The 14,118-nt window shown below is 37.0% G+C and overlaps 1 protein-coding gene across 3 annotated transcripts in view; it reads left to right on the top strand.

Moving 5' to 3' along the window:
• LOC124276701 (polycystin-1-like) overlaps nt 1–14,118 on the top strand; it is a 159,965-nt gene that overhangs the window by 125,477 nt on the left and 20,370 nt on the right. For all 3 annotated transcript variants that reach the window (XM_046712348.1, XM_046712347.1, XM_046712346.1), the window contains exons 10-13: nt 519–634; nt 1,616–1,689; nt 5,837–5,989; nt 13,548–13,656. In XM_046712348.1, coding sequence (XP_046568304.1) covers nt 519–634; nt 1,616–1,689; nt 5,837–5,989; nt 13,548–13,656 — 452 coding nt within the window. The remainder of the gene's footprint in view (nt 1–518; nt 635–1,615; nt 1,690–5,836; nt 5,990–13,547; nt 13,657–14,118) is intronic.

Genomic DNA, 14,118 nt, shown 5'->3' with positions numbered 1-14,118 from the left:
CAAAATAAGAATGGAAGTCCTACTGATGTCCTCTTTTCAGAAAAATTTAACATTTAAACGTTTTTAGCAGCATAAATGTTTAATTAATTTTTCTGAAACAGCATGTAAAGAAATAATATTTGTAGTGTGCATCATGTACAACACATTGAGTCACATGACAAAAAGACAGAACAGTAAATGCAACCTGTTCCCAGTTCATTATTATGCCTTTTTAATATGGATCTAGGATCATTGTAGTACTATGAATGATCACTCATCCCGGAATGTGTGCAGTGTTTTTGTGACTGGATTAAGTAGTGATGACTCACGATTGTGGGCGGAGGTGTACGTTTTCACGTTAGAAATCTGAACTTTGTAATTCTATCTTTGGGTGGAGTCCATTGTTCAGAGCACTGAGAGATATTTAACTTGAAAGACCCTCAACTGATGGCAGAAAGGGGGCATTGCTCGCCTTTCTTGTTTACCAAAGTCTGTTTCAACTTACAAGAGATGGGACCTATTCCACTTTGTTTTTTCAGTTGATTCTGTTTCCGAGCAACTAGAGGTCAGAGTTCATGAAAGGGCACCTGCAGGGATTTGGGTACTACACTGTGGCATTGTGCAGACATATGAAGTGGTGAATTTCTCTCTTCATGTAAGTAAACTTCCCTCCAGCTATCACAGTCTCAGGGCACTCTTAACCTTGTCATAAATGTTTAGTTTGGGAATTTATATCTTGTGTACTGAGGATTTCTAATGTTCTTTTACAAAATTGTTTGCATTTTCTCTTTTTTATAATGCATTATATTTTGCTGTAAATTTCAAGTCAAGTATTATTTTTTGTCATCAAAAGTTTGTGAAACACCTGTAGTGTACCCAGTGTCTAGTTTAGTGTCTCAGATAATATGGTGGCACAAAAGCTAAAGAGGATTGTAAAAGAGCAGACAACTCTAATTCCATACACATTCAAGTTTCTGTTTTCACTTTAGAAGTGTTAATATACTACAAAACATACTTTCAATACTTTAAACCATTGTACAGAATTCTTGTGCAATATTAGAGCCTTATGATATACTTCAGGTAGTGATACAAATGGCAACCCATAGCATGGGATGCGGCACTGCGTGCAGTCTGTACGGTGGGGATAGTGTACATGTGCACTACGAAATTCCACACATGCCATGTCAAAGCAAAAATTCTTGCATATCAGGTTTTGAAACTCATGCCAGGAGAGACATGGTGGCTATAAGTTTGTGGATTAAATCATTTAATGCTTGGAATTGAAGCAAGAACTTTGGAAAAACTTGGATACTGTGAAATCAAGATTTGTATCGAATCAGTGGGTGATGTATAGTTTCATCATTACTTTTGGTATTTAAAGGAATATTTTCTATGATATTTTTGCATTCCATCCATCTGTAATCTAGGTGAAGAACTGAGTTAATTTATTATGGAATACATAAATAATTTGGAATCAACACTGAATGGGAATATACTTTGTGTCATATCATCATTTTACATTTATTATGTGAGATAGTTACAGCCAGTGGCAATGATTATGAAACTGGCATTACCTGTGTTTTACCTGTCCTAATATTGATTATCAATATGGTTACGTGATCTATGTATGTTTCAGCAGCACGACAGGCTCGGCAGACTGGTTGTGAATTATTCTGATGGGGATGTAGAGGAGTATTTCAGAAAGTCGAGGTGAGTGAAGTTAATCCCAGATAATCATCTAGGACGTGGCGTGATTTATGTATGGCATTATTGGTATCAGATTCCTGGAAAAAAGTGGATGAATTTGTAATGCATATGAATGCACACGATTTATTGCATGCTATTTTGGAGTGCAAATATATATGTTCATCCAAAACAGGGTTTCTACACTCAGTATGAAAAAAGTATATATTTAACTAATTAATGTTTTCAGTACTTAAACACATTTAAGTTGTACTTTGAATGTTTGTGTAAAATAAAAAACCCAGTCTGGTAACATTCAGGTCATGTTATTGTGTAACATCAGTGGAACCATCATTTTATATTGGGTGGGGTATTTTTGTTTGAGACAGGATTCATTTTTTTCAATGAATGGAGAAGCAAAACAATTCAAAACAAAATTTTCAAGCAAGTTTAATTTCTTTCTTTGGGTATAACTTAGGATTCAGTATTAAAATCCCAGATTATTAAATAGTTTGTCTATAAGTGGAACAGAATGATAAATGTCAATACTGGTATTAGTCAAATTGAAATTTAGGCTCAGTCTATGCCTTCAAAATGACCTTCTTGCAGGTGAGAGATCAGTTGTTAGAGGTGATAGCATGTCTGGCCTGTCAGGTGCTGTAAGGGTAGCCCAGGTTAAACATTAGCCTGTACTGCTGGGAAACTGTATGTTGGGGCACCTCTGCCTCAATATGTAAGTGATAAAAGAACCATCTGCTGGAGCTAATGGCAAACTTGAGGCAAGCCATGGGTACATGTCCTGATTACATGTTTGAATTTGTGTCAAGTGCCATTTAGTTGCAATGGGCTTATCTCATTGTGTTCAAATACTAATGTTTCCTTCTTTCTTAATGGAACCAGTTAATTTTCTCTCAGTAATGGATGCAGTACATTCTCTCTAAAAAATATGGACCCAGTTCATTCTTTCCAAGGAATGGATCCTGTTCATTCTCTCCAAATAAAGGATCCAGTTCATTCTCTCCAAATAAAGGATCCAGTTCATTCTCTCCAAATAAAGGATCCAGTTCATTCTCTCCAAATAAAGGATCCAGTTCATTCTCTCCAAATAAGGGGCGGTGGGGTAGCCTAGTGGTTAAAGCGTTGGCTTGTCACGCCGAAGACCTGGGTTCGAATCCCCACATGGGTACATTGTGTGAAGCCCATTTCTGGATCCAGTTCATTCTCTCCAAATAATGAACACAGTACATTTTCTTCACTTGATGGACCCATTTAATTCTCTTTTAATCATTGACAAATGATCTTCTTCCCAAATAATTACTAGTAATAATATCAGTGCAGCTACATTATAATTAACAGACATTTGTCCCAACAATAAGCTGGCGAATCTGACTGTTTCCTGGGAAAGGATATTTTGATAATTGTGGACATCACTGAATAATGACATGCTGCTAATGGACAATTTTCAGTGTATATATCTGAAGGACCAATCTCACTGCTGCCATCTAGCCAATGAGGTTATGTCTCTTGTGTCTATTGACTTTATTTTATTCAGCAAAACAGGAGGCCTCTCATCTTGTCTGAGTGTTCCCTGTATAGTACTTTCCCCCATACATTCCTTAGGGCTAGGTTATTGCATTACAACAATTGTTTTTTTGTCCATAATGACTGAAAATTTCCGACTCACAGCCTTTCATTATTTGCTGTTGTGAGATTGGGTTTTGAGTTGAAATATGTGATTGTTTAGTATGCAGCAAAAAAGTGTTTGAGAGCAATTAAATCATTTCTATTTTGATTTCTGATTTTAGGTTTCGGCTCAAAGTGGTTAATCCATCAACTGAAAAATTAAGAAATTGAATTGTAATGGTAAAGTTGATATACAGTGTATATGAGAAATGACTTTTTACAGGCAAGTGTAATGACACCCAGGGTTAGCCAGCTGTAGTTAAGTGATAGTATTGTTTGAAAATTATTCAGAATGAAACAAAGCATGCTATCATTATTGATATTTATAGTGACACTTACGAGCAACCAAACTTTCAGACATTCTGTCTGTAACACTGACAAAGATAGCCAGTTTAGTAGGAAGCTGGATATAGTTGCAGGAAATTGGAAAATGCGTCCAGTAGATTTAATTGTGCATTAATTGTTACTGATTGTCATGTTGTGTTGTAATGGAGCGAGGGAAACTTTGTACAGCAGGTTAATGGTGGGAGCCGAATGCCCATGGGTTATTACACAAGACATTGCGGAGTACAGAACTTGCTAATTCACATTATTGTATTCAGTGCAAATAGTGTAACGCTATTTGCTTTATTTTCATAAACCTTCAAACTCTGTGGCTTGTAAGACATGAATAACTTGCCTCAGGTGGTCAGGCTTCATGCCAGGATTGATTGTGTGTTATTTATGGAAGCTGTCTTGGACCGTGTTTAATAATATCAACCACTGGTTTGACCCGTGAAGATCCGGATTAGAATTGATCTTTAGTAACACATGCTTGTTGTAAGAGGTGACTAACAGGATTGGGTGGTCAGGCTTGCTGACTTGGTTGACACATGTCATCGGTTCCCAATTGCGCAGATCGATGCTCATGCTGTTGATCACTGGGTTGTCTGTCCTGACTCGATTATTTACAGACTGACGCATTAATATTACTGACTGTAACAGAACAATCCAAAAAGTTCTTTCGTGAATTGGGAATTTGGTATACCAAGCGTTAATCATATCAAATTCATTTTGTTAAATATTATGAAAAACTGTTCAATACTCTGTGTAGATATTGTAATGAACACAGCTTTCGAATACAAATAAGTGTTTTTAAATACATGTAAATGCAGGCAATTTGAGACACTATACAGAATATAGTACTTAGTTATCGCAAACAACAGATATTTATTTTCGATTTAACATTGCACCTCAGGTGCTTGGATTTTTCTAACTATTTATTTAATGTTTTAATATATCTGTACTCTCAAAATAACCTACTTGCAAAATAGAAGTGTTTGAATTGCACTTAAATAGTGCCTCTATATAAACTAAGGGAATGACAAGTATTAACTATTACCTTTGTAGCTGCTGCTGATGGAAAAACCTGCTTCTCATTTACATTATTACATATAATTGAAATCCTGCAAGATATCGTGAATATCCTCAATTTGTCAAGGGTTTAGACTGTGAATGCTTGTGTGAGTCAACTCCCCTGACACGGGAGTATCAACTGTAGGCGACACTGCTAACTAGATCCCTTCATCCTGTACCGTAGTAGGGTGCCCAGCAACAGGTGTGTAGTGTGTGACCTTACGGGCGTGTAATGTATGTGTTGACCATGTTAATACCTGAGTAATGGGTTGTTTGATGTACACCTTTACATCTACCTGGGACGGATCATGCTCACCTGTGGGTCAAAGTTCAGACCACCTGTCTTGCAACTAGATGTGCCATTTGTATTCTCAAAGCGAGTATTAATTGGAAAGCTATGATTTAAGGCCTTTTACAGTGTTTTTTCATGTGCATTATGATGTGTTTTTCATATGAAAAATGATGTTTTCAATGTGTGTTTTTCAGTATTGAAGTCACTAATATTGACAGGTGAATTTGAATTTTGAAATAGGTTTATTTGAGGAAGGATTTACTGAAAAGAAGTAGTTTCATAACTAATTTGTACAAAGTTGTTTGACATTCAGACCTTGAACTTGACCGTTTTCAAACATTCTTCACAACCAAGTGAGAAAATCTTTTTATCTTTTGTTAGACAATTATTGATCAAACAAATTTCACAGTGAATTTCAATACCTTGAAGTTTATACCATAATTAAAATGTAAAGTTACGATAAAGAGTTCAGCATATGTTTTCACTTTAAATAGCAAGATTGAATCATTTCTGGAGATCTACTTCTACTTCCTGCAGGGTTGTTTCTGTAAGTTATATAGTTCTAGTGAATACAAATACAAATAGGCCTCCATTTAGGAACATTTTAAGTGAGCAGTATAGTCATTTCTTGGAGTACCAGTTGGGATCCAGTCCTGTTACTGTAGGAAGCAAGACAATGGTTTCTTGACTTTGGGGGTGTTGTGGAAGCTGGCATTGTATTGGAGTGGCATTATTGGGCGTGGATTGGACCAGATAGAGGCTTATACAGAACCCCACTGACACCCCTGTTTGTTTTCTCCACAGCTGGGAGCACGCTTTCTCTGAACCAGGTGTTTACAAGGTGTCCGTGACCATATATGGAAATGGCACCGAGACCAAATTACAGTCGTACATTACAGCACAGAAGCCAATCAGAGCAGTGCGAATTGAAGGACCCTCGGCAATCAAAATCGAAAAGTAAGTTGCATGCATTGGTTTATATCAAGTTTCATATGATTAGGGTGTAATGTCATTTAGTTGTTCCTCACTGAGGTACAGGAGCATATTTCACTTGAGATATGGACTAAGGCCATCTCATGCTATTGGTGGCATTCTGTCTGATGGAATAATATTACCAGACCAGGCCGTTACCAGGAATCCATGCTTTCTAAAGGTCAGTCAGATTGCAGTGTTGGAACAGCAATGGCTTGTGAAATATTCTGTTGGGTTTATATCTTAAATAAGTTTGGTACATTTTATTTTCATATTCATATTTCATATGTGTAGGCATTTGGAAATTTATAACCTAAATATATTATTGTTGTAATTTTTAATTTGTGATTTTTAATATAGGAATGAATATTGAGGACAATAAAATACAAGTTTGATTGTTTGGGACTGTTAACTGTTTTAGTTTATTGTGAAAATTTATTAATTTAACCATCATAAAATATGTGGATTTTTATATTATCATTTATTAGTTTGCTATGTGTGTAATATTTCCAATTTGCTCTGTCAAGTTGTAAGTTGGTCCTACAATCAGGACCGTGTAGGCCTGGATATAAGTGGTTGTCTATTTTGTATCCTGATTCCGCACATGACGAAATTAAAACAATATCAATACCTGGGTAAGCATTGCCATCTATTTCAGTCCACATTACTCTCAATTAAGCTGTAGGCTGAAATAACTAGTAACATTTGGTAATCGATTGTAGCATTGTGTTCCCTGATCATGGTTTATTGAGAACATCGTCGTAATTACAAATGTTGCATGCAGTTCCTGTAATCTGACTTGAGACAACCCACATGAAGAAGTCTCTCTCATGTCAATCTTGCAATGAATTATTCCAAAATTAATTTTAAGGAATTAAAAATGCATCAGACGTGGGACCTGTGGATGTTTAAACTTAAGGAACCCTGTGCCTCTAGATAAGTCATGATTCCTTGAAGGTTCATCAGTGTGATGCTATTTGGTTCAAATGGAACCATTCTGGTTTTATGTTTTGTCATTTGAAAGAGTTATGTTAATGGTTTGAAACAATTTTGTTAAAATGATTTTCATTGTAACTGACAAACTGACAAGGCTATTCAGTTCAAATTCTCATTAAACTCCAACATTGAAAGCCACTGATTTTTATGAAAATGTTTTGATTTATTCCATTCAGTATCTGTAGTCTTCCACAGACTGTGATATTAACAGCAAATAAATGAAATGTACATGCGTCCATTTCATGCAGTAATTAATTTGGAAACAGAGACAGTATAAGATGGAGTGGGATACAAGTATACAGCATAGAAGCCACTGATTTTTATAAAAATGTTTTGATTTATTCCATTCAGTATCTGTAGTCTTCCACAGACTGTGATATTAACAGCAAATAAATGAAATGTACATGCGTCCATTTCATGCGGTCTTCGTGATATTAACAGCAAATAAATGGATACAATACATACAACATGTGGAGGGATCAGGTGGTTGCTCGGGTCTTCGTTCATTACAAATTAAGACTGCTTAGTGCATGTTCTGCTGGAAATAACCTAATATGCTTTGATAAGGGCCACTGATGGGGCTGGTGACGGGACGATTACTGCAGTCGTTATTAGGTTTTACAGGAGGATCCTGGCCATGTGCGTATAGTTTATGGACACTGGTTCGGATATTGTTGCATGTTTTTGCCTCCCTTGTACAAAGAGAGGAAGATTGCTGGATGATTATTCTCGTTAGCAATGATTGATTGAAACTAACGTCCACCAAGTAGGAACTACTCATTTTCATCTCGCGTCTATTGTTAGACCTGCTGATTGATTTGATTGATAATTATGATTGAAAAGTGACCAAAGTTGTGTTTTTCATTATGAAGCTGGCCTTTTTATCATCACAAGTACATTGACCCCCATCGATACATTAGTGGATTTTATAGCCAAATTGAGGAAGGGCAAAATAATTTCAAAATCAGATATTGAATTTTTCTTTTGAAAGTTTGGCTGGTAATGAACTGCTTTTCTTTGAAGGAGTGATTTATCCTTCATCTTCACTCAATTTACTGCAAGTCTATCAAAAGCAGTTTTGTGATTGAGAAATGAAATGTTTCATGTTTTGGAAACTGTCAGTTACAGAGTGCAAGAGTCAGTCAACTGGTCTGTAGAATCATTGTATTTGAGATCACTGTACAGTGTAACAAGCATTGATTTGAAGGTTGAATAATTTACGAAATGGGGAAAGTTTCTACGTGGCCTCTGTGAACTGAGTCTTGATTAGATCAGTTAGATCATACAGATGCAGTTCGTGATATGTCTGATCGACAAATTTACATCTTGATTGAATAAAGAATCTTCATGAAAAACTTCAGCTATACACTGAAAGTTCTATCCTATTCATTTCACTTATGGTCTCAAATTAAACTTTTCAGATTATTTATTCTGATTCATGGAAATAGAAGTTTTGAATTTGTCACTGTAAATTGTACAAATTAATTGACCCATTAGTTTGATCACAGTGTGGTTTTTACAAATTTATCTGTGAATAAAATATCTATATGTTTCTTCCAGTGTTTAAGCATACCACCGTCAGATATACATTCTTGTTATCTCTGGCTCTCGATCAGATACACGGGGACTGTTTCCCCACTGATATTTGTGCATTGTAACTGTAATCCTTCATCTAAACAACCCTTGTAGGTCGTGTAAGTGATCTACACAAAATTACTGGCATTGCAGCAGATACCCCAACAAGCAGACGTCAAATTGGCCAACTGGGCGGCCATTTTGTTTTTCTAGAAATTCCCCATCTGAGAATTGGTCCTGATGTTTTTATACAAACTTGAACATCTGAGATCTGTCATGATTCTTGCTTCAGAGACTTCTAATTGGCATCCAAGGCAATAGACACCAGCTATTGGTACATTTCACCCGTGGAAGTGGTTAGCATCAGAGATGTGTTTATTTGATCAGTGTCTGAGAGTCTGTTTTTGCATTGTTTTCACACCTTTCATTGATTTGGCTTCCCAGTGTTAATGAATCAAGAACCTTTGTTTTGGTCAAATCATTATTTGCTGATATATCCAATTCATAAACTTGTGAATTATTCAGAACTGAAGGACATAAGGCCTTCTCCATGCATACTCGTTTCATTACAGGAAATGAATCCATTACTCTCATATGCAAATTCAAATAGACATTGTGAGCAGTTTAGTGTATGAATGTCATTGAGATGTATTATTATTCTAAGGACACTTAAAGAGTTCTGCGAACACAGACCATTGGTATGGTGGATAATTTATTTTTCAATATCCTCCTCATAAAATTCTTGAGCAGTGCAACTAATTGCATTTTGGGCTTCACATAAAGTTCTGGTATTGAAACTTGAAATTTACCACCGACATTGTAGAGACATTTGAATGTCAGTGGTAATGTGAATGTCAGTGACATTTCGGTGCTAGAAAGTGTGTTCTTGAAGCAGTTGGTGCCATATGGCGCCTGTAAACACTTGATACCGTTTTATCTGGGACAACGGCAAGTGCAGCTTCAATTAGCTACAGCCCAATTCTATTTTAATCTGACTTTCTGAATGTGGAATCTGTAGGGACTAGTTGCAGGAGTTGCTGCTGTCACTGCCGTGTCCCCCCACAGGTGATTACAGTTAAATGCTATAGGAAATTCAAGGCACACTTCATCGTCACATGGATGGATGCGTTTTATTGTGTAAATGGGACCTGTCAGTTTGAATAGATCAGGAGTGCTACGTCTCTGTTCTAATGTCTTAAAGTCGAGGCTTACTCCCCTTGTGAAAGTACCTTTTAAACAATTTACGATGGCGAGTGAAAAAATCTTAAGTGACTGTGAAGGTATCCAGGGAACCAGACCTGACGGGGAACTGTTTGCTTGTTCATTATTTTACATTTTTTGTAGATCTGGTAGTAAGACAGTCATTAACAAACTTGGGGGTAGTTTGAAGAGAGTCGATGGGCAAGTTGTTGCAGGATACGTGTGATGCCTCATATCCATGTTCAGCTCTGTTGTGATGGAGATAGGACCTGCAGGCTTGTTCTATTGAACTCAGTAATTGATGAGTTTCAATAAGCCCATTGGGACTTGCTCAACTCGTTCACAGGTGATGGTAATATACAGGGCCTTGTGGCGAGACCAGATCTACATGTTGGGGCTCGCAAGCTTCTTGTCTAAACACTCGCTTCACACTCAGATGATGCGGAGGGAAAGTACTGGGTGCCAAAACTGTAAAGGCGGCCTCCACGCACCCGTAAGGCATACCATGTTTATTGTGAAAACAGTCAGTTCTGTCGAACAGGAAGTGAACCTCTCCTTGCTGTGAGGTCAAAACAGACTTGAAGCTAACATCGGGGGCGATGTGTGCCGCCAAACTTCGGAAGGGAATTTATTTTGAAAGGGAGCAAATTCTTAGCAAATACAAAATGTGATGTCGATTGGGTCGAAAGCTGTGAACAATCTTGTGAACTGACGTCACCCTGTTTTACTGCTGTATCAGGAACAGTTGGCAATGTCCCCAGAAAAATGACACTCACATATTCTCCTGACCCTCACACCGTTTCCTCTTCCGTTGGTGGTGAAATTGATTCCATTGTCTCGCATAACAGGGCCGTCTTGCAGCCAGGGTGATGGGGGCATAATGCAAACTAAAATCAGACCCATTTGGTATACATCTTGAACCAGTTGGGACAAAAACACAGCACAACTTGTTCCTTATTAGGAAGTCCTGGCTAGGCCACCATTGGTTAGAACATGTCTTAGCTTTGCACTTACTACTCATTGTTCTGTGCAGCCTGGTCGAGCTAGCCACATTTTCCAGACCTTGGAATATTACTTTCCATGTGAGGAATATTAGTGGATTTAGTGTTCAGTGCTGAAGAACTATTCATTTGGACTGGGGCACCTTATGACTGTTGGAAGATAATAGCTGGGTGGTACTAATATCAGGTGGATAAACATGGACACGGTTAGTGTTCCTGTCTCGCTGGACACGGTTAGTGTTCCTGTCTCACTGGACACGGTTAGTGTTCCTGTCTCGGTGGACACGAAACTTTCAGGATTTACCATCAGAGAAAGTAAGGAATGATGTGGCTTGGTGGACATTTTCTATGTGCAGCATGATGCTGTTATGTTTCAGGTTTATTTTCTATTAATTACCTTGATGGTCAACATGAGTTTTTTATACAAGTTTCAGGCAATCACATTTAGGTAACAATCACATTTCACATGTTTATGCTGCTTATAAAATGGTTCTTTGGAGAGTACTGATATTCATTTTATGAATCATCCTGAAGCGTCCAATTCAAATACAAATATGTTATGACATTTTTAATGGTGTAACAGTAGAGGTGTGGTTTCAGACCTTTCCAACAGTGATTTATGGACGTTTTGACATGTTTTATTCTAGCAATGTTCTTCCATGGCATTTTGATCATTTGTCTCATTTACACTGTTAGACTTTAGAAATTTCTTCTTACAGCAACTGATATATTTTAAAGTGAGTTTAGACTGAGAAGTTGTGTTGGGACTGGTGATATGGACTAAACTGAAATGGTCTCATGGGAAAACCCATGAAGAACCACTTACGTTGTGTATTTTTACTGCTACTGTACATCTTAAGAGTTTCGAGGCAGTCCTCATCTTCAAAAAGTGTAAGGTTCCAGAAACAAGATGGAATGTGAAATAGCTTCCATGTTTTGTTATTTCAAGAGATGTGGCTTTGCTGAGGAGGTAGCTTTAGTCCTTGAAGCACATTCACTGTGGAAGTAGAGCACCTCACTGTCGTGTATACTTCCTGTGTTGCATTGTGGGTATGTGTCTGGTTCAGATGAACTGCAATAATAACAATTCAAACATCATTTAATGCCAGATTTAGTATATTCAAAATTATCTTGCTTGAAATTGCTTTGATAAATCTCTGGAGAAATTTGCTAAAGTGTACAAGTTCAAGGCTAAAAAATATTAATAGTTCGATCAACTTGTGATTAATGCAGTTTTGATTTAGCTGAAGGTGAATGTAATTTCTCCTTATTTCTCTACAATTTGAGAAAATATTCCATCACAGTACTCCCAGTAGGGACATTCATAGCAATACAAGTGATTGTGATTTGATAAATGCACCTCTGTGAGCCTGATATAACAATTGTTAGTTGGAATGATCAGATATTGTTTTCTTTTCTTTCTTTTTTGTCATTTCCAGCATTCCATGTCAAACAAAGATGTAATATTAACCATGCGGACATTCCAAACAAAATGATTAGTCTGTTTGTCTGTCCAATGGTACTCGAGGTTGTTACATTCACAAACATTGTCCAAACTTTCATTCTGATGGTCGTATTCATTATGGCTATTTTTCTATCTGAAATAAGGAGATTTGGTTCAAACTGTTTTTGGGTCAAGAAGATGTTGTAACAGACAAAAGGGATCCTGGAAGACCTATGATGTTCCTGGTAAAATCAATGCTACTTGACTGCTGAAATTAACGCTGCCATTTCAAAATATTTTACATGTCAACTGATTGCCTGAAACTTGTGTGTAACGTGAAAGCCAGCCGAGTTTGTAAAGCAATCCTTCCCACCTGTCTGAAATGGCTCTTAACCAGACATGCATGTTAATTGATCTATCTTTCCCACATACCCCCAACTACTGCCCTGTAGCCTGGAGCAGTATTCTTGTAAAATCATTTATCTTCCTCGAGGAAAGACTTAATTTTAGCATCTTGTTAGCAATAGATGTTATTAGGTCAAGTAACTTCTGAACATCGAGCACGACGAAGCTTCTCTAACCTGATTTTACGTACATGCATTAGAAATTACAAGGTAGTTCCAATCACAGTGTTTGACTTGTGGTCTGTTACCAAATTGTACACAAGGCTTAATTATGGAGAAGTATTGGACATAGGAACCGTGTTGCTTAGAGCGCTTCTTGGTTGATTTGACAGAAGGAGTTATTCGGAACTCACGCCTGAAGGAAGTTGCATGTTTGTGTTATGTCTGTGTTAGCTGGCTCCACCTGGTGGGGAAATGTTGAACTACTCCAGGCGGGATGTCTCTATAAGATTTGTTATCTCATAGCGATTGCCAGGGGAGTAAGTCAGGATATTCTGGTAAATATGTAACTGTTGTCATACATGTTGGTGTTTGGACAATTCGTTAGCATGGTTACGTCCTACATTAATGATTGTTCAGGCAAGTTGTGTTTTTCTTTTGACTTTCGCCAGATGGATGTATCTTTTGGAAGAGTTTTTTACCATCGGATGATGAGTGGAAGAGTGGAATTTGTCTTGTGAATGTGTTGTTAGTATTATTTGATGAATCATTTGTGTAATTTAGATTTGGTCACATGATTGATGTTGGAAACGTGACAGCTTGATTGGTTAGATGGTGCACATTCTCGAGCAGCTTGTTGTTCTTTTGACAGTGAGTAGTCACAATTTGAAGCAATCACTGGTTTTATTGCCACGGTCAGATTTGAGGGGGTTTCTTTTATATTTGTATTCATAATGGGATTACCTTGGTTTGATTTGTTGCAGTGATGACAGGTTGTACACCTGGAGAGCCGTCCCAGATGGCGGATCCCACACCCTCTACACCTGGTCCATCAACAACATCGCCGCCAACAGAACCACCAAATCTACCTATGTAAGTGACATGATTAATAATGATGAAATATTACACCTTGATAATTCCAAATTTTAAAAGCAATACATACCATTTAAAAAATTATTTCAGTCCCAACAATTTTATCACCTTATTGCAACCACAATTGATCATTATTTAATATCTGTTTTGTTATTTTTCAAGTATTTCAAGCAGAAATGTAGTGAAATGTAATAAATGTATTTGAAAAGTGATCCTGTACTGCATGGTATGTACTGCATGTGTTGGATCTATGCATTTTCATATAAGGCCAGACCAATTTTATTTCTTGTTTTACGGATTTTTGTCCTCAGAAAACCTAAAGGCAAGAGTGAACAAAAATAAAAATAAAATCACCAGTCAAAGTAATATTCCTTCTAAATACTCAAAGTATTTTACTTTTGGCAATTTATGAAGTGTATATGGGTAAAAAAAAACAATCTAAAAACAAAATTTCTTGTATGT

This window comes from Haliotis rubra, unplaced genomic scaffold (genome assembly GCF_003918875.1).
Source record: "Haliotis rubra isolate DU_JTF1 unplaced genomic scaffold, ASM391887v1 Scf211, whole genome shotgun sequence".
In the NCBI taxonomy this organism is placed as follows: Eukaryota; Metazoa; Mollusca; class Gastropoda; order Lepetellida; family Haliotidae; genus Haliotis; species Haliotis rubra.
Note: the sequence above shows the minus strand (reverse complement) of the source record. Positions and strands in the feature narration are given on the sequence as shown.